This window comes from Gouania willdenowi, chromosome 12, assembly GCF_900634775.1.
Source record: "Gouania willdenowi chromosome 12, fGouWil2.1, whole genome shotgun sequence".
Lineage (NCBI taxonomy): Eukaryota > Metazoa > Chordata > Actinopteri > Blenniiformes > Gobiesocidae > Gouania > Gouania willdenowi.
In genome coordinates, this window is record NC_041055.1 from 3188333 (window position 1) to 3215616 (window position 27284).

At 39.4% G+C, this 27284-nt stretch overlaps 1 protein-coding gene across 1 annotated transcript; it reads left to right on the forward strand.

Annotated features, from left to right (window-relative positions):
• Positions 1-543: 543 nt before the first annotated feature.
• pkn3 (protein kinase N3) lies at positions 544-27255 on the forward strand. The gene is made up of 22 exons (XM_028462360.1): positions 544-791; positions 9252-9528; positions 11028-11194; positions 11271-11394; positions 11536-11687; positions 12506-12689; positions 12753-12917; positions 13634-13743; positions 15361-15504; positions 16801-16876; positions 17015-17156; positions 19030-19111; positions 19192-19247; positions 19962-20031; positions 21233-21324; positions 21405-21581; positions 21652-21714; positions 21774-21850; positions 23161-23303; positions 25185-25292; positions 25377-25457; positions 27055-27255. The coding sequence occupies exons 1-22, from the start codon at positions 771-773 to the stop codon at positions 27253-27255; spliced, it is 2712 nt and encodes a 903-aa protein (XP_028318161.1). The 5' UTR covers positions 544-770.
• Positions 27256-27284: the final 29 nt, after the last annotated feature.

A 27284-nucleotide genomic window follows, 5' to 3' on the forward strand; every position in this document is an offset into this window, starting at 1 on the left:
GTAATGTAGCAAAAGCATTAAAAGGAGCAAAAATATGGTAAGAAAAAGTGATGAAAATAGGTTAAAATATGGAGAAAATTAAAAAATGTGTATATATATATGTGTGTTTCTTGTCATTGACCCCCTCCCAGTGTCTTGCGACCCCAAATGGGGTACTCACCCCGAGGTTGGGAACAACTGGATTAAAGGTTGATGGTAGAAAATAGGAAATTATGATTTTACATCTCACCATAATTTGCTAAATTAGCTAAAGAAATGATAAAAACACAAATTACGAAAGAAAAAAAGGTATAAGCTGCATTTTTTTGTTTATATATTTCAATAAAAGATAAGAGAAGATCTTACATAGCCTTACTTATTAATTCCATAATAGATTTGCTTAATATCGCTTATTAATTACCATTTAGTTTAGTTTTTAAATGAGCAAGTTTTACATTTTGTATTAAACTGGTGGCGACGTTTCATTCTTTTTTTAGCTGTTCCTGAACGCATCATCAGATACCTGTGCAGGTGTTCCTGAACGCATCATCAGATACCTGTGCAGGTGCACGGAGTGCCGTGCTGTGATTGGTTCCCGCAGCGGCTCCGTGTACAGGTGAGGTCAGCTACGGAGGCTTCAACTTCGTGTCCGTGAGCGTCTGCAACGGATAGCCGGACAGAGACCGTCCGTGGGTCGGTCTGTGGCAGGTCAGTGGAGCCGCTCACCACCGCTTGGTCCCGGAGGACCGAGACCGGAGGACGGAGCGGCCCAAGCCCGACGGAGCGGCATCATGTCGGGCTTAACTCTGCAGGTAACACCGCTGATCTGCTGCGTCATCTCACACATCTGGGATGGAATCTGCGGGGGTTTGGTGGGACTTACAGGTTCTCACTTCACTCATCTACAACCCACGGGGTTCCCCCGGTTTGGGGGAAGTTCCAGGTTCTCCCCTGTTGTTCTGCTGTGAGAGCTGCTGACTCTGGATTTTCCTGTTCGTCCTGTTTGTTTCTGACCAGCCTCTTTATTAGGAACACCTTAAGAACTCTTTACCTCACATACTAATGGTTCCAATATTGACACTTTGAACCCTTTTTACCACATTTTCTGTCCGTTTTTGTCCACTTTAATTTGGAACTTGTAATCAATTTCTGCTGTTTTTAAAATCCAATTTCACCACCTTTTCCACCATTTTTGGTCACTTTAACCCATTTTATTTCTGATTTAAACAAGGATTTACATCTTTAAAATGACTATAAACTATGGCACAAATAATACTACACTTCCTGGATAACAGTAGATGTTATTCAGAACTCCTGCTTTGTCCTGTAAAGAGAAGCTTTGCTTTGGCAAAGATGAATTGTGCTGATTATTCAATCAAAGATTTACTTCCAACGAAGCCCAGACTTTGATTTGAGAGGAACTTGGTGTGACAAGTTTATATTATAAGTAGCTATTTATATTATAAGTAGCTATCGGGTCATTTCAACACATTTTCAGGACATCACATGCACTTTGGTCTTAAAAAATTCAGAATTTTTTTACCAATTGTTCCTTTATTATTCAATAGCATGGGCGTCGCCAGGCAGGGGTTATGGGGTGCTGAAGCTACCCTAGGATACCCATAGCAACCCCCAAAAATGTCTGTGGTTTATTTAGATTTTTTTTCTGTTAGACTACCATAATTTACCTGTCATTTGAAAATGAATAAATACATAAATAAAACAAACTTGTAGACTTAAAACATAAATCCAACACAAGGTGATTCGGCCAATGAGCACAAAGTACGCTCCTCTCCACTCCCACGAGCTCAGTGCAGATGTCTGTCTGTCGTCTGTAAAACTCCATCATTTCTGAGTGTTGAAGCACTGAGAGACGTTTGAGGAAACACTACATGTTCTGTAGCGAACTCTCTGTTTACACACTTTCTTAAAGGGACAGCATCCTGAATGTGGTTTAACGTTACAGAATTAAACCACACATTTCAGTGTGTTACCTAAAAAAACAAATGGAAATCACTACTGATATGCTGCCTTGTTATGTGGCAAGTGTTGCTAATGCTACACCACTTTAGTTAAACAAAGTAAAAAAGACTGTGGGGCTGAAAGAACATGTGAGCCTTTTTGATTGATGTTAATTGTACATAATTTATTTTTTTTATTGGAAAATTAATCTGAGGCTGAAATGTGCACAAAGTAAATGTGAGTCTGTTGAATTATATATTCATACAGAGGTGTGTTTACTTAGGTTGGCTTGTAAACGTATATGAGCTAACCTTGTGTTTACTGTAGAAATGTGCGAGGAGTCCACTGTGAGCCTTTAGTTGGTTTATTCACAACTTCACAACGTGACTGTATCCGTAGAACACTTGCATGGGACACCTTTCTAGAGAGAGATGGAGCATGCGCACTGCTGACCAGTACGGCAAGCGATGAAGCACAATCATAACAGAATGATTAACATTTACCATAGAATGTTGTGGAGCGGGTATATGTGTGCGCACGTGTATGTCGCGTGTGGCTTCGCGGGTGTTGCAGTAGAAATTAAACTGGTAACCGGCATGGAGAACCCTTAATCTCAGAGCACCCTCGCCGAAAAGTTGAGCAACCTCATAGCACCTGCAAAAGAAAACATCTGGAGAAAATGGAAAATGTCCCCTGTTCAATAGTCACACTGTACATTTTTAGTTTGATCGAATGAAGACTTTTTAAAATATGGCCACTTTAGCGAGGGGGGTAGGTTTTCGCATTTCCTTATTTTTCTACCATTTTCAGTTTCCAATATCTCAGGAACTACATCACATAGGAAGCTATAATTTGGTATAATAATACAGCTCCACCTACTCTCTCAGAATATATATAAATATCTCCTATACAGCCTATCTGTTGGACATGCCAGCCCCTCAAAATTGGAAAAAAGTTTTTTCAGAGTTTGGAACATGTTTGGGCCTTCAGTAAACAACTTAGCATATGCCTCAGCTCCCTGTAATTTAATCAGCTTAGAGCTATGAACATAGACTGTTGACATCACTAATGATTAGTCACAGATATGCATTGGTTTTTGGGTGACACACTGTTGGAATCTGAAAAAATCTGATCTCTGTTGTGACTTCTTTATTTATGATTATAAGACTCAGAGGAAAGCTGCAATGACCTCATGTAGATGATTTTCAATATTTCAGAGAGTGGTGAAATAGCCAAAGTTGGGGTCCAAAATACAAATAAGTGCGTTTGCCATTTGTGAAAGGAGGTTTTGGATAAAGTCTTAAAATGTCAGTTTGATTTTCCTTCATTTTCTGACGATCATCCTCTCGTCTTTTTTCATTCCTCTGTTGGATTTTTGCTTCTTTACATTCTTCTTCTCTGTGAGCTGCTGTGATACTCAATGAGGATTAAAACACGTCTTATCTATCTCTATATCAGACTATATAAGTCATATGATAATGTTTCTCAGACATTTTGTCTTTCAACGTGTCTTGAGTTGGCCCTAGATTTATCTGAGACCTTTTTAGAATGTTGCTCTGTATCACACTAAAGAGGCATTTAAGTTAAAGTAATATATGGAACTTTAAAAAGATCCTTCTCGGGTTCACTTTGAATCTCTTATCGCCTGATCAATTCTCACAGAACAATTTGAACCGATAGGTGGAGCTGATAACATAGCCCCGCCTCTTTATCCTTTAACCCTTCTCAGCCAGCGCTGCTACGTGCTAAGCTAACCCAAAAATATGGGACTGGTCTCTGGATTAAAGTTCCGTAAAAAAAAAAACACACACGCACACAAAATTACAAAAAAACTTCACGTAAAAATCCAAAAGGACATAAAACAACTACAAAAAATACAACAAACAAACACAAAATGACAACAAAACAGCAGACAAAAAATCCACACTCAGCAACTAACTGCCACCTCTGAACCTGGTTCTGCTGGAGATTCCTGTTAAAAGGAAGTTTTTTCTTCCTACTGTCGCTAAAAGCTTGTTCATGTGGATTTTGTTTTTTTCCTTATTATGAGTTTTATATTTTGATAGCGCTATGAGATGACCTTTGTTGTAATTTGCGCTGTATAAATAAATATTGATTGAACAACAAAAAACCAACGAAAAGAAACCTAAACTTCACAACCTGACAACAAAAAACACCTTGAAAATACACAAAAACAACAACTTCTCTCTCACCTGGAAAGGTTCCATCAATGTTTGTAAGGAATATGAAACGGCCACTGCACAGACTGTCAGAATAAAAGCCCTAGAAAGATGTGGAGGAGACAAAACAGTTGCGTGTTAATGTGCCTTCATGTTTATACATTTAGGAACTTTATACATCCGGAACAGAGGACAGGAGGAGTCACTTTTTAAGAGTAACATCTATATATATATATATATATATATACATACTTACAGTATATTGTTTCTTTCAAAGCTCCTGGAGACGATCATGTTTCATCAGATAAAGACAAAGCCTGTGTTTGAAATGTCACTAACGTACTATACACGACAAACTCAATGAGTATATACTGTCTACTATATACTATAAGTATGATTAGGATGATGAGCGTTCCCACTGAGTATACTTTCAAGTTTCCCAAGATGCATTTGGAACCTACAATGACAAAAACCTGAATCACACTGAGGCTAAATATCTCTGTTGATTCTCCACCTTTACTTTGAAAGTTCTGAAAGCCTTTGAAGTGAGAAAGTGACCAATTAGAATATCAACATGTGCTCATTTCATCCATAAAACTCACGTAGACACATCCATTGTGCTATGGACTAAACTTCCTGTTAACTTCAAAACAAGAGCTCTATTTACAAAAGAGTTAAAAACTAATGGAAGAGACAAAGTGATGTTTTTGTTTTGAAAAGTGGATGTTTGATTTTTAACTTGAAGCCGGTCCCAGGACCATTTTACGTTCCGCTTGCATTGCATCATGGGACGGTTGAGTATGAGTAGGTAGTGTGTCCACCGTTCATACTTACACAAAACATTTCCCCATATAGTAGGCCCTACCATATATTATACAGTACGGTATTTCTCACTTACTCAATCTTTTCATACTATTTAATATGAGTGGTACGTTAGTGTGACATTTCCAATGATGTAGGCCTCACAGATCAATAAATCATTTGCTAGGAAAAAAGAACAAACATAAAATGTTGAAAGTTTGTTTGATCTCCACTGTAAACACTCTATTATTGACATTGCTGGAAAGGTTTGATGCATTGCATTGTGGGATGTGGAGTCCCGTATACAGTACATTCTGCCAATGCCAACGTGACTTCACAGGACATAACTGGTGTTTCCAGGGACTGATCACAGTAAGAATGAAGTAAAAACTCTTCTACGTGTGTGGGTAGTGATGAGTACGTCCTCCATCATCTACAGGCATTTAAACACATAATGACTCTATAAAAAACAGCTGGTCAGACGACAGCAGATACAAGAGGTTACCTGAACTTAAAGTAAAACAGTTTGAGATGATGTTAATAAGAGCGACTCACAGCTGGTCTGTGGCACCAGTTTGAACTGGTACCACTGGGACTGATGGTCAGTGTATATACAGATGTAGAAAAGCATAATTAAAGATACAGATTCTTCAGTGTGTTGATGAACCTGTTGAACCCTGATGTCCTGCTCACACGCTGACTTCACACTAAACTGAACTAATAAACCTTAATAACATTCATTAGTCAGCAGTAAATTAAAGCTCGGTCGTGTCATTATCATCTAAAAATTATCACTTTTTTACACAATTGCACATAATTTTCTTTGAGGATTCTCTGCCGCTTAATGACGCTTTGCTCAAAGTGTTTCACACCGAGGGAACCGGAAACCTTCACACGCACAACAATGAGATGTAACACAATGAACTTTACCGTCCCCAGAGAACACACACACACACACACACACACACACACACACACTCCCATAATCACATTACAGGCTGGTAAACTTCCTGAAATCATCCCAAACATGCTTAATATGGTTAATGAAGTTAAATGTTGTTAATGATTTTATATTTGTACACAACAGAAACAAACTGAGATCACGTGAGATTTGAAATCTAGCCGTTTGATACGCTAAAGCACGTGTAAAAATTCAAGGCCCGGGGGCCAAATTCGGCCCTTTCGAGCATCAAATTCGGCCCGCAGGAGAAAGTAAAAATGACAGAGAAAACATGAATCACTGTGTAAATGAATCTCATCAGAATTTACAGGGGCTCATAGTTTTCCCAGTGCTATTATTGCATCATGGCCGTCACTTCTAATGTAAAAAAACAAAAAAATCTTACAAAACATTTTAATTTTCCTCAAAATATTACATAACATTTTCCTTAATTTTATAGAAATTGGTCACAAATCTAGGAAATGTAAAGTGAAGATCCTGCTGGGACTGATATCTGTCACTTCTTGCTTGGATATTGTTGGTTTATTACATATTTTGTCATTTATGTATACGTAGAAGTACAAACTAGGGCACAATAATGTTGAAATTACTTGTTTTCCTTAATAAAATCTGTGGCCCTCTTGAGATCAAACTGCTCCATATTTGGCTCCTGAACTAAAATGAGTTTAACGCCCCTGCGTTAAAGCAAACATTAGCCCACATGTTTTACAGTGAAAAATATGGTAGAAATGTGTGATATTGTCTGAAAATATGTGAGTGAGAGTTTAGTCCGTGTCATATTTACATTTCAGAAGCTGAAGCCCATCATATTACGTCAGATTTTGTGCGAGAATCGACTTTTCCGTCTTTCTGTCCACCTGTTTATCAAGACTAAGACTGTGTTCGAAAACACATACTAACGTACTACAAACTCAATAAGTACATACTTCCAAGCTTTTTTAACAATATTAGCATGGCAACATTTACTGGCAGTGTTTGAGACCTTTGGACATTGACTTTGGCTGTGTTCGAAATGGCATACTTCCAAGTTTCCCAAGATGCATTTGGAACCTATGACAACAGAAATCTGAATCACACTGAGGCTAAATATCTCTGTTGATTCTCCACCTTTACTTTGAAAGTTCTGTAAACATTTGAAGTGAGAAAGTGACCAAGTAGAATATCAACATGTGCTCATTTAATTCATAAAACTCACAAACACATTTTATGATGACATTTCAGAGATTTTCAGAGACCCTCCATTGTGCTACTGACAAAACTTCCGGTTAACTTCAAAATAAAAGCCCTATTTACAAAAGTGTTAAAAAACTCATTGAAGACAAGAACAGATGGTTTTATTTTGAAAAGGGGATGTTTGATTATTAGCTTGAATCCGGTCCCAGGACCATTTTACATTCTGCTCACAATGCATCGCGGGACAGTTGAGTATGACTAGTGTGCCCACCGTCCATGTAGTATACATCCAGGTATTTCTCACATACTCAATCTATTCATACTATGTCATGTGAACGCATTACATACTCATTTTGAAAAATGGCACAATGGAGGGTCTACGAAATGTTGGCATGAAATGTGTTTCTATGAGTTTTATGGATGAAATGAGCAAATGTTGATATTCTACTTGGTCACTTTCTCACTTCAAATGTTTTCAGAATTTTCAAAGTAAAGGTGGAGAATCAACAGAGATATTTAGCCTCAGTGTGATTCAGATTTTTGTCCTTGTAGGTTCCAAATGCATCTTGGGAAACTTGAAAGTATAATTCAGCCGGAACGCTCATCATCGTAATCATATTAATAGTATATAGTAGACAGTATATACTCATTGATATTATAATGTATAGTATGAAGTGACATTTTGAATTGAAGTGTAAGTGTGTGATATTTTCCCAAAACATGCATGTTTTGACACTACATTTAGTGTCATGTTGTGATTAACATTTAATTTTGCATAAAAAAAAATTATACAAATTATCTGAAAACATATTAATTATTTTCCATTTCCATTTAAGGAAGAGAATTGTTTGTTTTCTGCGATCACGTAAAGTCAGATGTTGTGATATTCTAGCGACGCTAAAGTTAGCATTTATATACCATGGGTGTACAAACACAGTATACACTGATTGGGTTCATACTGAGATAGTTGTGAAGTGTGTTGAGGAGTTTCTGGTTCTTTAGGTGTCGATCCACGGCTCCAAGACGTACGTGCGTGTACGTGTGTGTGTGATTCATTTCATGGGAATTCTTAAGTGTCATACTTGTGTGACTCATTTTCTGGGTGTGTTTGTGTTCATGTGTGACTAAATTAAAAAAAATTATTCATTGATGTATTGATAAATGATAGAAAACATTTTTAACAGTTAAAAATCAATGTGCTGCTCCACCTCTCCTGAAGGGGGAGCCATTGGGCATGTTTCTATGGTTACACTGGGCTGTTACACTTATTTTAGTTCAGGGGTGAAATACAGCAGTTTGGTCTCAGATGAGCTGCAGGTTAATGTGCCCCAGTTTACACTTTCACATATAAATTATATGTCAATTAATATTTTATCCAAGCAATAAGTGACAGATATCAGTCACTACAGGATCTTTACTTCTAAATTCATTGAGATTGTGACCAAATGTTTAGTATTTTAGGGGAATTTTGTAGGATTGTGCGTGGAAAAATTGCAGGATTTAAGAAAAAAATGAGTGTTCTTTCAATAATTTGAGATTAATGGGAAACTGTTGTCGAGTTTCGTTGACTTTTTGTATTTGCAGATATCTACAACTGAATTATTTGGTCATTTACACAATAAATACAAGAGAAAGTAAAAAGGATATATTGTAATTCCAGCAAGTTCATGTTGTTGTCTTTTTTTAAATAATATGTTATGTTTCATTTATTCAGATAACATTTTTCAGGAAATTTACTTTGAAAATTACTTTGATCTCCTGACATGTTTTGACATGTTCAGAGGCATTTACTGATTGCTTTACCTCTGAGGAAGACTGACAGAAACATGTCAGGAGATCAAAGTACTGTTCAGAGTAAATTTCCTGAAAAAGGTAGGTTGAACAAGTGAAACCTTAACATTATAAAAGAAGATGAAATGAAGTTACTGGAATTACAATAAATCCTTTTGGCCACATTGGATGCTCTATGGCCTGGATTTGGCCCCCCAGGCCTTGAGTTTGACAAAGGAGAACAGGTTTCAGTCCTTGGTCTAATCTAATGCGAGTTGCTGGTTTCAAATATCCATTTAGTTTGTTCCTGATGCTGTTTTCAGGAGGAACATATGATTAAACTCTCCCAATTTAACCAGTAGCAACTTAACTCTGGTCCATTTTACCTGAAGGCTTCTAAGGTGGCTCTTCTCGCTGTCCTTCAGAATGGGAACCTGCAGAATCTGGATGAGTGGGACATCTTGGACCCCGAGTTCCAGCAGCGTTTAGAAGATGCTCGCACCGAGATCCGACAGAAGATCCAGAAGGAGCTGAAGATCAAGGAGGCGGCGGAGAGGCTCCGTCGGGCTGTTACCAGCAGGAAGAGCGCGGCCGACGTGGAGGGACAGCTGAAGGCCTCCAACAGGAAGCTGGAGAAGCTGCACTGGGAGCTGCAGGAGCTCAACGCGCGGTCCATGGCCTCAGAGAGGGACAGCAGCAAAGGTCAGGGAGACAAATAACAGTGATCACAGAGAAAATCACAACTTTGATCTTCTCATTTAGAACTTTTAATTCTAGCACGTTCATTTTGTCTTCTTTTTGAATAATATGTTAAGGGTTTCTTTTATTCAAACATCAATTCACTTTGATCTCCTGACATGTTTCGAGTGTCAACTATCAGTCTTCCTCAGAGGCATTTGCTGATCTCTTTGATGTGTCCTTCTGGGCGTGGCCAACTGACAAGTTTTTTGATCCAGCGTTTGTGTTTGTTTCCTTCTGTCCCAATTATTGTGGCATAGTCCTAGCACATGATGTGATTATGTATTTTCAGTGGAGTGATATTGTAGACTGTGCCTTTTCTTTCCCTGTCCTTGTGAGTCATCCTGCTGTCAAAGGAACAACAGGAAAATCTCAAATCTACAATATCAGACCACTGTAAAATACAAAATCACATCATGGACTGGGACAACGCAACTATAATTGGGACAGAAGGAAACAAACACAAACGCTGGATCAAAGAAGCCATCAGGGAACATTTTCACCCTCACACACCTGGAATTCTCTTCTCCAGAGACCATAGGGTGACAGGGGGCGTGGCCAGCTGGACAGAACTGTCAGTTGGCCCCACCCAGAAAGAACTCATAAGGACACATCAAAGCAATCAGCAGATGCCTCTGATGAAGTCGGACCATGTCAAGAGATCCAAGTAAATTCCCTGAAAAGTTGTCTGAATAAAATAAAACCTTAACATATTTAGAACTTTACTTTAATTAATGTAAAACTTCTTCAATGATTCCTCCATAGTTTGCCAAAGATAAATAACTATAGATAAGTGATGGTGGATGATGGAGCAGGTTTCTGTTATTCACGAACAATGAAGCAGAAAAGGAACCTTTAAAGTTCACGCTTGAAGAACAGGAAGTTTGAAGAAACTGGAGCTGGTGAGACAGGAATTCCCCAGCGAGGCTGAGGTCACGTGTTGCTGGAGGGAAGAGCAGGAACCACACACGGGAACACACACACATACACACACAGGAACACACACACACACACACACACACACACACACACACACAAAGGATCCGTTGCTAGAGACACTGATCCACAGCTTCCAAATAACGTGTTCTTCACACGTTACATGTTGTTTACATGTTGTTCCATCTTGTTTATGAGTTCTTCAGGTGTTGTTTACACTTTACATGCTTTGTGTTCTTCACATGTTGTATACGTGTTCTTTACATGCTTTGTGTTCTTTACATGCTTTGTGTTCTTCACATGTTGTATACGTGTTCTTTACATGCTTTGTGTTCTTTACATGCTTTGTGTTCTTTACATGCTTTGTGTTCTTCACATGTTGTATACGTGTTCTTTACATGCTTTGTGTTCTTTACATGCTTTGTGTTCTTCACATGTTGTATACGTGTTCTTTACATGCTTTGTGTTCTTCACATGTCGTTTACATGTTCTTCACATGCTCAGTATTCTTCACGTGATCTCCGTAGGTTCTGGTGATGAAGCCGACAGCCACGTCGCTTCCCGTCAGTGGGAGGAGCTTAGATCCCCGCTGGTCAATCGAGTCCGAACCTTGAAGAAGCAGCTCACTATGGAAACCAAAGTCAAACAAGGAGCAGAGAACATGATCCAGACCTACACCAACGGATCAGTGAAGGTGCACACACCTAAACGCATTCACGCACACGCATGTCCTGTCTGTCTCTGTCGTCATTGGTCCCGTCTGTGCTCAGGACAGGAAGATGTTGTCCACGGCTCAGCAGATGTTACAGGACAGTCGCACTAAGATCGAGCTGCTGAGGATGCAGATCGTCAAAGTCGGACAAGCTCGAGACGGAGAGCAAGACAGTCCTCAGGGTAAGATGGAGACAACTGTCCCACCTGTCCTCGGTCCACATACGTCCGTCCCGTCTTCTAACCGTAGATGACATGCCCTACCTGTTCTCCTCGGTCCGTGGACACCTCACCTGTCCTGACTGTGTAGACGTCTGTCCTCAGGTCTCCCTGTGGATGTGGTCTGTCCTCTGGAGCTCAGGCTAGCAGAGCTCAGACATCGCCTGAGCATCGAGTCTGCCGTCGCTGAAGGAGCCAAAAACGTGGTGAAAAGTCTGAGCGGACGCAAAATACAGGACCGCCGCGTCCTGGCAGAGGTTTGTACCAGGAGGGCGGTCTACGCCTACGTCCGTGTCTACGTCCGTGTCTACGCAGTTTAATACAGGCTGCGTCCATGTCAGGGAAGTCTACCTCAAAGCGTTCTTAGTCTACATCAGAAGTGTGTGTGTGTGGACAGTCTACATCAACATTAGTGTCACTAAATTCAGGCTAGTGTTAGTCTACAAAAACATGAGGACCTATATGTAAATATTAACGCTGCGTTTCTGATGTCATTTTTGGATCAGGGCTGGGGTCAATTACATTTTTCAATTACAATTACGTCTTCAATTATCTACTGTATGTTCAGGTACAATTTAATTCCGATTACGGTGACCAGCATTTTTTTTGCAATTATAATTAAAATTACAATTATTTTTTCCCTCTGAATGTTAATTAAAATTACATTTTCAATGACTAAAGTTCAATTACAATTAATCCCAATTACTGAGCCTTTAATAAATGACCACATCAAATGTAACCTTCCTCTTATGTTAGCTTTCTGTTAGCATCTCTAATGATAACAGGTCAGCTTTGATTCATGTCTTAAATATTATCTATCATCTAATTTGGTTTTCATCTCTTGGTTACCTCGTTAGGCTTCCTAATCAAAGGATCCTAATCCTGTCAGTATTCCCCTAGATTTCATTTTTTTTTTTAATGGTAAAATGATCCTCAAGAGAACTGGAGGGTAAACTTTAGTAAACAATTGTTAACTACGTCTGTGTAAGCCATAGAACTGTAACATGGTTCAACAATTTTGCGTGTAATTAAATTGTAAGTCACTTTTTTTAAATTGAATTGATTGAATCCTCAGGCTCAGACTAGGATGTACGAGTCGTGTCAGAAGGTGGATCTTCTGCGTCTGTCGTTGGACAAACGTCTGAACGAGCTGTCGGACGATCATCCCGCTCACAGCGCCAACGCAGAGGAGCTGAGTGTTCCCGGTTCTCCGTCCTCGCTCACGTTCTCCTCCTCCTTCAAACCAGCCAGCCTCACAGGTACGTGAATACTGGCATGTTCTCTCAGTGTGTAACTGTAACGACGCTCCTCCCCCTGCTCAGGCCGGTTGGAGGTGTGCTTGATGGGCTGCCAGGACCTGTTGGAGTCGGTTCCCAGTCGGGGTCTGATTCCTCCGGCCTCCCCCAGCCCGGGAAGTTTCTCAGACGGGAAGTCTATGAAGGCGAGGAGCGGCTTCTCCGTACGAAGCAAGGCTGAAGAACTGTCCTGTAAGTGTGACACAATAACATGTGTTACTGACACACAAACATCTGGTTCCTCAACCAAACCAGTTGGTTCACAACAAGTGTGGGAACGGTACGGAAGTGGATTAGGGCCAACTTTGATGGAGAAAATCGTTTTGGGCAAATCAAGAATAAAGTCGAAAAGACGAGATTAAAGTTGAATTTTTGAAAATAAACTCAAAATACAATATTGTGATACAAGTCAAAGGTTTGATAATGAAGTCAAATCTACAGAATCTGACTAGGGCCAGTTCACCATGTACGACAACAGTCTCCATCCAAAATGGCCCTAATCTGTTTCTGTAGCTCCTCAATAACCACAGATGGACTGAATGTTTCCACCTCTTCCAAATTTCACTTGTTTTTTCTTCTGAACAGATTCAGTTTTTGTCGATATCTCTTTAAAGATATTACAACACTGTTTATGAGCTAAGAAAGAAAGAATCTCTTTGTTATTAAACCCAACTTCAAAGAATAGTTTAACGCATTCAAGATCTGCTGTTTGTCGTCGTATATGGTGAATTTGCCCTCGTCGGTTTTTGTAGATTTGATTTTATTAGCAAACCTTCCACTTCTATCATGATATTGTATTTTGAGTTCATTTTCGACTTTTCAACTCTAATCTCAAAATTGGCCCTAATCTACTTCTGTAGGATAGAGACTGGATTTATTGTGTAATAACTTATTGTGTGTGTGTCCAGCTGAGGTGAGTGCAGTGCTCAGAGTGGATAACAGAGAGGTGGGACACACCCACTGGAGGCCTCTGGGTAAGGAGACGTGGGGTCAGAGCTTCAGCATCGATCTGGAACGGGTCAGTGACTCCTGCGTGTGTGTGGGGGTCTGTGTGGACCTTCTGTCCTTCATCAGTCTCTGCTCTAATCTCACAATAATCCTCTGACATCTGTCCTAATCTCAGTCCATCATCCAGTTGAAGATCTTTATCTGTGAGACTCTGACTGACTCTTGAGTTTCAGATCAAACAGTGTGTCGCCTTCAGCACTCCATCATCACAGGGACTGTTTGACACGCTGCGGCCAAAAGAAAAGAACATTCAGTTTTCATATCAATATGACATCCTGTCATCACATATGAAGTTATCTAATCTTATATTAAAGCTATGTTACTTTAGGCTTGACTGAGGGAAGAGGACACACCCCCTGCCGTGCATAGTCCCGTGGGCTGCGCCAATGTAACAACCAGGCTTCTCATGATTGGGCATGTGACGCGTGTGCACCAGTGGTTGGGAAAAATAATATCACATACGGAGCTGAGAATCCACAAAGGAAAGAGAGGCTGTTTGAGAAAGGAGAGGCAAGGGAATCGCATTGACCAGTTAAATCAATCGATTGAAGCACAGCGACGGGAACAAAACCACAGTTTACAGTGCATCAGCACCCATATCACTGAAAAGGTTGGTAGAACCACAGAAATAACAGTGGAGGACTCTACCCAGCCGCAGAGAACATCAAAGGAAGAGATCAAAGAGCAGACAAAGGGCACAGGCCAAGTGTGAGGTGGCCTAAAGCTGCAGATAGGAGAGTGGGAAACAGTATGAGACGCAAGCTCAGGCTTGATCACCCTGTAGCTGGCCACCTTTGATGAGGGTGTCTAGTGTTTAAAAGGCCGAAACAATACTGATGATGAGTCTGAGACACAGCTCCCACCCCACTTTCATGGTAAACCTCATGTTGACTACCATCTTTTGGTACAAAGGACAGTTTAACATCACGTCCCATGTTTAATGATTCATTCTTACAAAGGTTACAATTTCCTTTTATCCAAAGCGACGTCCAACACAAGCAGTTAGGTTTAAGGGACTCATCAACATCCCCCAGTGATGAACCAGGTTGGGTTAGAACCGATGATCCTCTGTACCTCTGTACTCCACTGCTGTATAACTGCATGTTAACTTATCCTATCTGACCTAAACTTATCTTAACTTATCATATCTGCTTTAAATTTGTATGTTAAAATATCTTCGTTTATGTCTTCTGTCCAAAATTCACAATTCCAGCTCGTTAATTTTTGTCTTCTTTTTGAACAATATGTTTTGATTTTCTTTTATTCAGACAACGTTTTCCTGAAAATTTACTTTGATGTTCTGACATATTGACTGTCAGTTTTCCTCATAGGCATCTGCTGGTCACGTGGCTAATTTAAGAGTTCTGTCCGGCGGGCCACGCCCCAGGTGTGAGAGAGTGAAAAGAAATCAGCAGACACCACTGAGGAAGACTGACAGCTGACAGTCAAAAAAAAGTCAGGAGATCAAAGTACATTTCCTGAATAAAAGAAAATCAAAACATATTATCTCCACTTCTCTTCCATCTTATCTTTTAACCCTTTGTTGTGTTCCTTTGTTATGAATCTTAAGAGTTTGTCCCTCTGAAGCTCTGACCTTGTCCTGGTTGTGGTCCATGTGCGTGTGCAGAGCAGAGAGCTGGAGATCTCCGTCTATTGGAGGGACCGGCGCGGTCTGAGCGGTGTGAAGTTCCTTCGCCTGGAGGACTTCCTGGACAACCAGCGCCACGGCCTGTGTCTGCAGATGGAGCCTCAGGGAATCCTCTTCATTGAGGTTCTCCTTTTCTTTCCAACGTCTCACTGTGACTGAAACGCACTCAGAGAGAACATGCAATCACCTCACAGCAGGGGTGTCAAACTCATTTTAAATCAAATACGGTCCAGTTTCATCTCAAGTGGGCCACAGATTATAGGAAGTAAAACAAGCAATTTTATCATTCATGTGCCATAGTTTACATTTCCACCTATAATAGTATTTAGAGTATGTAAGACCTCAACAATATCCAAGCACGATCTTCAATTTCCATGAATTTTGAGGAAATTTTGGGGAATAATTTGAGGCAAATTGTATTATTTTGGAAAAATTGAGTGTACTTACAACAATTTTAAGGTAAAAATTACTGGCATCTTGTGATATAGGCATGAGAAAACTGTGAGCCCTCGAAAATATGGCAGTTTCATTGAATTAGGAGGTACTGAGATATCTACAACTGAATTAGTTGGTGATTTACACAATGAGTCATGTTTTCGCCGTCATTTTTTACATTCTCCTACGGGTCGAGTTGGGAGCTTTAAAGGGCCTGATTTGGCCCCCGGGCCTAGAGTTTGACACATGTACCTTACAGCAGTGCAAACAACTGACAATACAAATGAAATAAAGTTCAAACTGTTTGAGATCGGATGATGTCATCATAACAATCACTGATAAGAATATTAATGCATCAATATGGAGTTTTCACCTCAAAGCAATATTTTTTTACTTCTCTGTTCAATAATCCTGATTTCTTTGCGCAAATTCTGTTTTTTAAAACAAAATACAAGAAATTATTTTAACAAAATCTCTTTAATTCCTAAATAAGAAAGTCAATATATTCTAAAATCTAAAAGCCCATGAACTAGAGCACATTATGGTGAGGAAGGCAGATGTATTTGTATGAATGTGTTTTAATCAACAATTATTCAAAATCTCCGCCCTTTAGCTGTGTGCACGTGCTCATCTTTTACTGCAGTGTTTCTCAAATGGGGGTATGTGTACTCCTATGGTTACACAATGGCACTACTGGGGGTACTTGGAAAAGAGAGTGGAAAAATAACAAATGAAAGCATTAAAAATATGGGGTTTCATAATGGGTTTTTTTTAATTTAAAAATGATAATCATACTAATGATGATGGAATTGATCTTGATTAGAACAAGAACTGAAAATACAAAGGGTGTGGCGGGAGATGACCGGAAATGATGAAAACTTGGTATTTGAATTCAGAAATAAGAAAAAGCACTGTCTAACCACTGTTTTACTGCAATAATGGTATAATAATAAGTTGTTCTGCTCTCCGTCCTTTCCCATGAAGGTTACCTTCATCAACCCAGTCATCGAGCGGCGCTCCAAACTCCAGAGACAACGGAGAATCTTTCCCAAAGAAAAAGGTGATTTTTCCTCCATTCCTCACGGAGAAACAGCATTTAAAGCCTTAGTATTCATCCAGAGTCACTTTTACTGCCAGGTACAGTTTACACAATAACTAAAACTAAAAAATAATTTAGTCTGTGTGTGTTTGTGAACAGGGAAGAACTTCTTGCGAGCGGCTCAGATGAACATGAACTTTGCTACGTGGGGTCGTCTGATGATGACCATCATTCACCCCTGCAGCTCCATGGAGCCCATGAGTCCCCCGTTAGCTGCACCTAGCTCCAGTCCATCTGCAGGGTAAGAACCATTAGTGAGCTGAGGAGGTCCCACAACAATCACTTTGTCCACTAAACTTTAAATGTATGGATCAGTTTTAAATCAGGGCCATCTATAAGGGGGAATAAAGGGGAGGTCCATCCATAAAGTCAGCAAAATGATGGTCCATTGTTCTATGAATCTGTGATAACCACATTTATTTATTTATCTGAATAATATCCACTGTTATCCAGGAAGTTTATTATTATTTGTGCCATAGTTTATAGTCATCTTAAAGATGTAAGTCCTTGTTTTAATCAGAAATGAAATGGAATAAAAGTGACCAAAAATAGTGGAAAAGGAGGTGAAATGGGATTTTAAAAACACAGAAAATGGTTAAAAGTTGCAAATTAGAGTGAGCGAAAATGGGATGGAAAAAGTATTGAAAAGGGTTCAAATGTCAATATTGGAACAATTAGTTTAAACTGGCAAATAATGGGTATGACAAATCGGTAATGTGGTTAAATTGGCAAAAATAATCATGAAATATGGTTAAAAGAGGTTAAAGGTGAGAATAATGGCTCAATATATATGACATTAGGTGGAAAAGTGGTGGAAAGGGTTTAAAAGTGATGGAAATAGGTTAAAATATGGCAAGTTTGGTGTAAAAGGGAAAAATAAGCAAAAATGGGCTCAAATTGTTAAAAAAACATAGTTTCTTGAAGGCATCTGGTGACCTCCTCCCAGTTATTTGCAACCCAAAATGGGGTCCTGACCCCAAGGTTGAGAACCCCTGCTTTAAAAAAAGGCACTGCTTTATTTAGCAGTGCTACTTGTTGCTATATTGGGACTGTGATGCTTAAATAGTGAAATATGGCAGTGATTGTTCTCTCTGACCTGAGGCTGTTCTTTATAAAACACACACACGCACACACACACAGGGTGTCCCAGTTACTCAGTGGAGCAGAAAACGTGTATTCATCCACTGTTGAAAGTAGTCCCTCCACAGTGCCACTGATTGATTTCACGTCCATAAAGAAATAAACACTTAGTTTTAATGTAGCTTTACTACAGATTGTTTGCAGAGGCCAAAACAAATCTCTTCATCCAATCAATACGTTTGTACTTTCTGCTCCTTTTTCACACTAATGTTTATAATAATTTTCACTTTAATTTAATTTATCTTGTTGTACTTTTTCTGAATAAAGGTTTCATTCAAGTATAACATATATACTGTTTAATATTATTCATGGTTGGGGTCAATTATAATTGTAATCTTGTAATGGATAATTAATTACAATTGTGACATAATTATAATTGTAATTGAAAATGTGCTGCTGTTTTAATTATAATTGAATTGTAATTCAATTGAACGCAAACCTGAAGAACCACGTTACAGTTCTGTGGCTTACACATATATTAGGTTAATAAACATTAAAATGTTTCGTATCAAGTTTTCCCACTACCCATCACTTCTCTTGACGATTATATTACCATTTAAAAAAATAAATAAAATAAATACTGACAGAAGAAAGGCTCTGACGCCCACATCAAAAACATTACTACCTATATTTTTTATTTTTTATTGATTAGGAAGCAGAACAGAGTAACCAAGAGATCAGAAACAAATTGAATGATGGATAAATGTTTGTGTATTTTACAGCTGATTTAAGACAAGACCCGTTATCATAAGAGATGCTAACAGAAAGCTAACACAAGAGGAAGGCTATGTTTTATGGTCTTATTTATTAAAGGCTATGTAATCGTGATTAATTGTAATTGACTTTTAGTGGAGAAATAATAATTGTCATTGGAATTGGAAAAAAATGCTGGTCACTGTAATTGTAATTAAACATGGAGATTTGAAGATGTAATTGACACAAGCCTACAGTAACCTGTTGACTGTGCTCCTCAGAGAGTCTTCTGGGGTCAGTCTGAACTTCAGTGATGAAAACGGATCTCCACGTCAGAAGAAGCCAGAGAAAGCTTCTCCTCTGGTGAATATTTCAGGTTGTTTCTAAGATGAACTTTTTGCTGCTTTTCACATTAAAACGTCTGATTGTGATCCTCTCTGCAGTCTCCTGCTCACAACAAAAGCCCAAGCCGACACTCGTCCAGTCGTCGAGCTTCCCAGTGAGTCTCAGCTTCTTTATGGTCCACATCAGTCAGAACACACTTCGTCCAATCAGTGGCTTAGTTTGAGATGGGGGGTGGGACCTGATGTTAAACGAGCCAATCAGATGTAACCTAGCTGATGTTAATGTGGTTGTTTAGTTCCTTGTTGCTAGATGGGAAAGTTATCACATCCAAGCCACAAAAACGTGATTGTTTGATCCAAGCGTGAGAATTTACATCAGCATTTAGAATGCAGAACATTTTGAGCATTTGTACAGAAGAAAAGTTCAAGGTTTTTGTCTATCTGTATTGTCGTTTTGTGTATTTTGGTGTATAATTGTTGTCCTCTTGTGTTTTTCTGTAATTTTGTTTTGTTTTACAAGTCATTTTTTAATGTTTCGTTGTCCTTTTGTTTATTTTTCTGTATCATTGTAAATGTCTTTTGTGTTTCTTTTTAGGAGTCATTTGTTGTATTTTTCTGTAATTGTCGGTAACTTGAGGAGCTGTACAACATTAGACCCCAGCCTCCTTTGTATTTAACATGTTTTAGACAAAAATGTTTTTTCATTCCAGCTTTTTTTTTTAATGTTAATTTATTTAATACATGTGGTTTAACATCTGTAGAATGTCTCCAGTGTTTAACAACCTGCAGATTTTTAGCCAGAAACAGGAAACTCACCTTTACCTGTGATGTAAAAGCTCAGTCAGTGTTGTTGTGTTTTTCTCCTGCAGGAAAGATGGAGGCCTTCACATGTCTGACTTCAAGTGTCTCTCTGTCCTGGGCCGAGGTCACTTTGGAAAGGTTTGTCTCCAACGTCTGAACATCCGTTTGATCTCCTGAAAACAACAAATCAGTCACTATTAATAACACGCACAGCAATGCTTGCAGATCACAGGCAGGCGTCCTACATTTCCTTTATTATTAATATCATCATTATTAAATACTGAGTTATTATTCATGATGTAAGTGTAGAGCTGAGCGTTACTGGGTGATGTTTATCAGCCTCATCATGAATCACTGAGCCTGAAAGAACTAATACAGACATAACTGTCAGATTTATGAGGAATACCAGAATGAACCAGTATCACCCATTATAAACCAGTATCACCAGTGTAAACCAGTAAAGACAGTATAAACCAATATAACCAGTGTAACCATTATAAACCATCCAAGCCCAGTATAAACCAGTATAACCATTAAACCATCAGTGTAAACCAGTATACATAACTCATTATAAACCAGTATATCCTATTATAAACCAGTATAACCACTATAAACTATCTTAGCCCAGTATAACCATTAAACCATCATAAACCAGTACAACCAGTGTAAACCAGTATAACCAGTTTAACCATTATAAACCATCCTAGCCCAGTATAAATCAGTATAACCCTTAAACCATCAGTGTAAACCAGTATACATAACCCATTATAAACCAGTATATCCTATTATAAACCAGTATAACCATTAAACCGTCATAAACCAGTACAACCAGTGTAAGCCAGTATAACCAGTTTAACCATTATAAACCATCCTAGCCCAGTATAAATCAGTATAACCCTTAAACCATCAGTGTAAACCAGTATACATAACTCATTATAAACCAGTATATCCTATCATAAACCAGTATAACCACTATAAACTATCCTAGCCCAGTATAACCATTAAACCATCATAAACCAGTACAACCAGTGTAAACCAGTATAGCCCATTATAAACCATTATAACCAGTGTAACCAGTATACAGACTGGGAGAGTTGGACAATCCTTCACTGTGTCAAACACCATCAGTTTCACTGCTTTTCTGCTCAAATTGGTTTCCGTGTTAACTGATGACACTTGGACTCACGTCACCAGTTAACATGATCACCAGCTGGTTTAGAACACCACTGTAGTTTTACTGCAGCATCACATAGAATGAGAGCTCCAGCTAACTAGTCACTACTCAACGGCTCTGTGTCACTGAGGGGGCGGGGCTTCACTGTTCCTCCTCCTCCTGCAGGTGCTGCTTGCAGAGTACAAGAAGTCGGGAAAACTTTACGCCATCAAAGCTTTGAAGAAAGGTGACGTGGTGACTCGTGACGAGGTGGACAGGTGAGGCATGGCTGAAGCATGTTCTCATTCAGCGCTGCAGGCGTGTTCACACCTCGTGTGTGTGTGCGTGTGTGTGTCAGTCTCATGTGTGAGAAAAGGATCTTCGAGGTGATCAACGCCTGCCGACACCCGTTCCTGGTGAACCTCTACGGCTGCTTCCAGACGGGCGACCACGTGTGCTTCGTGATGAACTACTCACCAGGAGGAGACCTGATGACACACATCCACAGCAGCATCTTCAGTGAGAAGCAGACGTGGTGAGCTCAGCGTCTCCATCACCGCTAGTGTTAGTGAGAGAGGAGGGGCTTCACCTGCCTCTGTGTGCAGGTTCTACTCCTCCTGTGTGCTGCTGGGCCTGGAGTTCCTGCACCAGCACAGCATCGTGTACAGGTGAGTGTCTACAGGTGAGCTTCACGTTGTTCACACGCTGACTCTGATCCTCTGCTCAGGGACCTGAAGCTGGATAATCTACTGATGGATGCAGACGGATTCATCAGGATCGCTGACTTTGGTTTGTGCAAAGAAGGTAGGTCACACTAAGAATGAGTATATACTGTCTACTATATATGTACAATATGTATGATTAGGATAGTGGGCGTTCCCACTGAAGTATACTTCCAAGTTTCCCAAGATGCATTTGGAACCTACAACGGCCAAAACCTGAATCACACTGAGGCTAAGGCTGTGTTGTAAATGTCATACTAACGTACTACTGAAGTCTGACGTCTAAATGAGTATGTAGTTATATTAGATTATCCTTTATTTCATCCCACAGAGGGGAAATTAACACACAACAGCCACCAAAGACACAAAGAGCAAGTAAACAAAAACTAAATATAAATACAGAAAGGAAAAATGAAGGTAAAAATAAAATAAATAATAGATGTTGGTCAAGATAACGGTACAGAAAAAAATGTATAAATAAGCGGTAAGTGAAGTTTTACAATGAGTAAAAAACCCAAAACAAAACACTTCAGTCTACGCTAATGTTATACATTATATAGTAGATTGTATGAAAAGATTAAGTATGTGAGAAATACCTGGATGTATACTATATGGGGACACAATGCCATGCTAATTGTGAAGTATACACAATTAGCCATACTCAACCATCCCATAATGCATTGCGAGTAAAACATAAAATAGCCGTGGGACCGACTTCATCCTAATAATTAAACATCCCCTTTTCAAAATAAACGCATTTCTTCTTGTCTTCCATTAGTTCTTAACTCTTTTGTAAATAGGGCTCTTATTTTGAAGTTAACCAGAAGTTTAGTCAGTAGCACAATGGAGGGTTTCCAAAAATCTCTGAAATGTGTGAATGAAATGTGTTTACGTGAGTTTTATGGATGAAAAGAGCACATGTTGATATTCTACTTGGTCACTTTCTCACTTCAAATGTTTTCAGAACTTTCAAAGTAAAGGTGGAGAATCAACAGAGATATTTAGCCTCAGTGTGAACAAGGTTTTTGTCGTTGTAGCTTCCAAATGCATCTTGGGAAACTTGGAAGTATCCTCATCCTAATCATACTTATAGTATATAGTAGACAGTATATACTCATTGAGTTTGTCGTGGATAGTATGGAGTGTGACATTTTGCACACTGAGGCTAATTATCTCTATTGACGACATTAACTGTATTAAGCACGTTTGGTAAGATTTCAGGAAGTTTAACAGGAAATGGAAACGATACAGTGTGAACTCAAAAATCAAAGGCTCTAAAACTACTCTCCAAAAAGTCACAGAACAACAGTTTCAATGGAATAATTATTATCCTCATTATTATACTATAATTATTATTAATATAATGATTATTGCTAACTGCTGTGTGTACAGGGATGGGTCACGGTGATAGAACCTCCACCTTCTGCGGAACCCCAGAGTTTTTAGCTCCAGAAGTGCTGACGGACAACAACTATACCCGCAGTGTGGACTGGTGGGGGCTGGGGGTGCTGATCTATGAGATGATGGTGGGAGAGGTCAGTCACACCTAGAAACTACACATCCTTATCAATAATGCCTCTACACTCACTGGAAACTATGGGAGCCCATTTCCACCAAAAATAGGAATATTAAAATAATAATAAATTCTTTTTGACCTAGAGAGCTGTCACTTTATTTTAAATGATTCCTCAGGCCTATAGACAGTGCTTGACAGTATCAGTGCTGTGAGCTGGGCTTCCCTCTTGAAATAACGCCCATGTAAGTTTGGAGAAGACGGACCGTCGTTGGCCAGGTCATGTGATCTGGAGAGTTTTAATGATCAACTTACGGAGTTACTAAAGGATGAGTTCACTCAGAATGTAGGCTTATTCAAGAAGTTAACCACTTTAATTTTGCCCTGATAAATTTGAGGAAGTGTAGTACAGCCGTCTCACTGTAGCAGGTGGGAGGGGCTGCTGCCTCTGCTCTACAGACAGTGAAGGATGGAAGAGTTGATGCTTGAAGTCGCTTTAAAAGTTAAAATTTTTCAACTTTGAACGACGAGGTTGCACTTGACCTCGTCGCTAAAATCACGCAAGTCACGTCTGTTGAGGGGGGATAATTTGAGGTTGTGTCATTTACCTTGATTTGAATGTAATCTAATTGCTTCAGTCATGTTCGGTGTGAACGCACCTTCAGGAATCTCGAGCAAGCGACAGATTCTTACTTACCGGTACATAAAACTAACTTTACTTTTCTTTAATAGTGAATCAATGATCTCTCTTCAACCAACAGGTCAACTAATGTCTGCATACACAATGAAAAGGCGAGGGAGGCTGGCCCACTGACTGTTTGTTGATTTTTGCGACAGTGCTGAGGCGCTTGTGGCCATCGTGCTTGATGTGAAAGTTACAGTTCTAGCGCCCCAAGTGGCCAAAATTACACAGTGTTGCTTTAAGTCTTAAGAATATTTTATTGTTATTTTACTTTTACTAGGTTTTTTGGATTGTTATTTTTTTACTGGCAGAAATGGGCTCCCATATGAAACAGATTAGGAAAATAATTTGAAGCCTAAATTATAAAAGCCAATATTATTTTCAGGGTGGTATAAGATAAGTAGGTATTTCTCTTCAGTTTTAATCTCAGAATTTAGAAAACTCGACAAATCTCATGAGATGTGTTGAGCTCTTTATGCTTTCTGTGCTAATGTGGAGTCTACGGAAGTGGATTATGGCTCATTTTGATGGAGAAAATAATTTTGGGCAATCAAATCAAAAATAAAGTTGAAATGTTAAGATTAAAGTAGAAATTTTGAGAATAAACTATACTACTACTACTATATGCGTGCGTGCGTGACCACACGACAGGACTTTATCTGACTCTTCTTTTAAAGGCCTGACATGTCAGCAGGAAAACAGACGCTCCAATATAACTGACCTGACAACAGACAGACAACATTATCACCCACTTTGTAACATACAAAAAATATAAAGCTAGCTAGCATACACTCATGTTAGCGGTTAGCTATCTAGAAATAAAGCCCTTTCTAAATAAAAGCTAAAAATAACTGTGACCCAAGTTGTAATTTTTCCTGCCCAATTTAAAAATGTAAACTCGACTCCCATACAACTTAAACTGTCTTTAAATTACAAGTATGTCTCATTAAATAAATCAAATGCTTTAAATGTATAGCAAATAAAAATCCAATGAGTTCATCACACAAAGTTAAAACTATTATCTACCAAATGAGCACAAGATTAAATATAAAAACAGACTGAAGTCATCTTTAAAGCTTGATTAAGAGCAGAAAAGAAAACAATGGGATTTGAGCCAATAGTATTCCATGAGCCAATGATGGGCTTTGGATGGACTGATGTCTGTAAATACTGACCAATCTGAAGCTGCTGAATATGATGCTGACGCTGCCGTTTCTTCAGTCTCCGTTTCCAGGCGATGATGAGGAGGAAGTCTTCGACAGCATCGTCAACGATGACGTTTCCTTCCCTAGTTTCCTGTCTCCAGAGACGGTTTCCCTCATCACAAAGGTTGGTTCCACCTAATCCAGGCCCTCACTGACCCCTCAGAGAACAGCTTCTCCATCACTTCCTCTGTGTCTCCTTTTCTTTCAGCTGCTGCAGAAAAACCCTGAGCAGAGACTCGGAGGCGGGAAGGAAGATGCCTCAGACATCAAGAAGCACAAGTTCTTCCAGGTGGAAATCACAGACACATCAACCTAACCACAGGCTTTACATGTCTTTAGTTTGGGTCCTAATGACAGTTTCCTACATTTACTGCATGATTTACATCAAAAACTCTGAAGATGGAGAGTTTACGATCTTTATATAAAAACTAAAGTTCCTTGAAAAGTCTCTGGAGGCTAAAGACTGATTGTGACTGAGGTTTCAAAGAATGAATGAATAAACGAATGAATGAGTTCCTTCATGCAACATTTTTCAGAAAATGTACTTCATCTCCTGACATGTTTCAATTGCCAACTGTTAGTAGATGCCTCTGAGGAAGACTGATAGTTGACAGTCGAAACATGTCAAGAGGTCAGAGGCATTTACTGATTTTGCTTTCATGTATAGTAGATGCCTCTGAGGAAAACTGACAGCTCTGATGAGTCCCCTACAGTTCTTTTGTAAGGAGAGCATCGAAGCATCTACTGATTGATTTGATGTGTCCCCTTGAGTTATTTCTGGGCGTGGCCAACTTGACTGGCCACGCCCCCTGTCACCAAATGGTCTTCTATCCAAAATTCATACTTCCAGCAAGTTTTATTGTGTCTTCTTTTTGAATAATATATTATGGTTTCATTTATTCAGACAACTTTTTTCGGGAAATTTACTTGTTACTGATCTCCTGACGTGTTTCAACTGCCAACTGTCAGTCTTCCTCAGAGGCATTTACTGATTGCGTTGATGTATAGTAGATGCCTCTGAGGAAGACTGATAGTTGGCAGTCAAAAAACATGTCGAGAGATCAAAGTAAATTTCCTGAAAAAAGTTTGTCTGAATAAATTAAACTTTAATCACCCATCAAGAAAAAAAGAAATAACTCATAAGCACACATCAAAGCAATCAGTTGATGCTTTGATGCGTTCCTTAGGTAAGAACTCGTGGGGACGCATCAAAACTGCCAACTGTCATTATTCCTCAGAGGCGTCTGCTGGTTGTCGAAACATGTTAGGAGATCGAAGTGAATTTCCAAAAAATTAAGTTTGTCTGAATAAATGAAACCATAACATTATTTCAAAAAAGAAGACAAAATGAAACTTGCTGGGATTAATAAGTTCCTTAATTTCTGACATAAATACAGTGGATTACCAAGAGAGCAGAACTTCAAAACAAGAGATCAAACAGCAGACACTTCCTTGGGAGAAAAAAAACACTGGGCACAGACAGTGCGTGGTGGCCTAAAGCTGCAGATAGGAGTGAGTGGGAAACAGTTACACTCAGGCTTGATCACCCTGTAGTTGGCCACCTTTGATGAGGGTGTCTAGTGTTAAAAAGGCTGAAACACCCCTTGATTCAAAGGAACCCTACTGATGATGCATCCCAAATGTAAATCCTTCCCATATCTGAAAAACGGCTCCCACACCACTTTCAAACGGTAAACCTCATGCGACTGCCATCCCGTGTTTAATGTTTCTGATTCAGATGAAAGAAAACATAAATACACAAACTGAGGTAGAAGTAAATCAAATTTTCTCACATTTTTATAACCTACATCATACCAACCTCCCATCAGTGGAATAAGTGATGATTTAAAGTTGGTTTACCTGTGTGACCTCCCCTCTGTGTGCAGGGAATGGACTGGTCCGCCCTCCTGATGAAGAAGGTGAAACCTCCCTTCCTGCCCGTCATCAGGTCACCACAGGACGTCAGTAACTTTGACGAGGAGTTTACAAGTCTGAGGCCTGTTCTCACGCTGCCTCGTACGCCCTGCGTCCTCACGGCCGAGCAGCAGGACGTGTTTGCAGACTTTGACTTCTCTCTGATGAGCTGACAGCAGCCCTGCTCTTCCTCCTCCTTTTT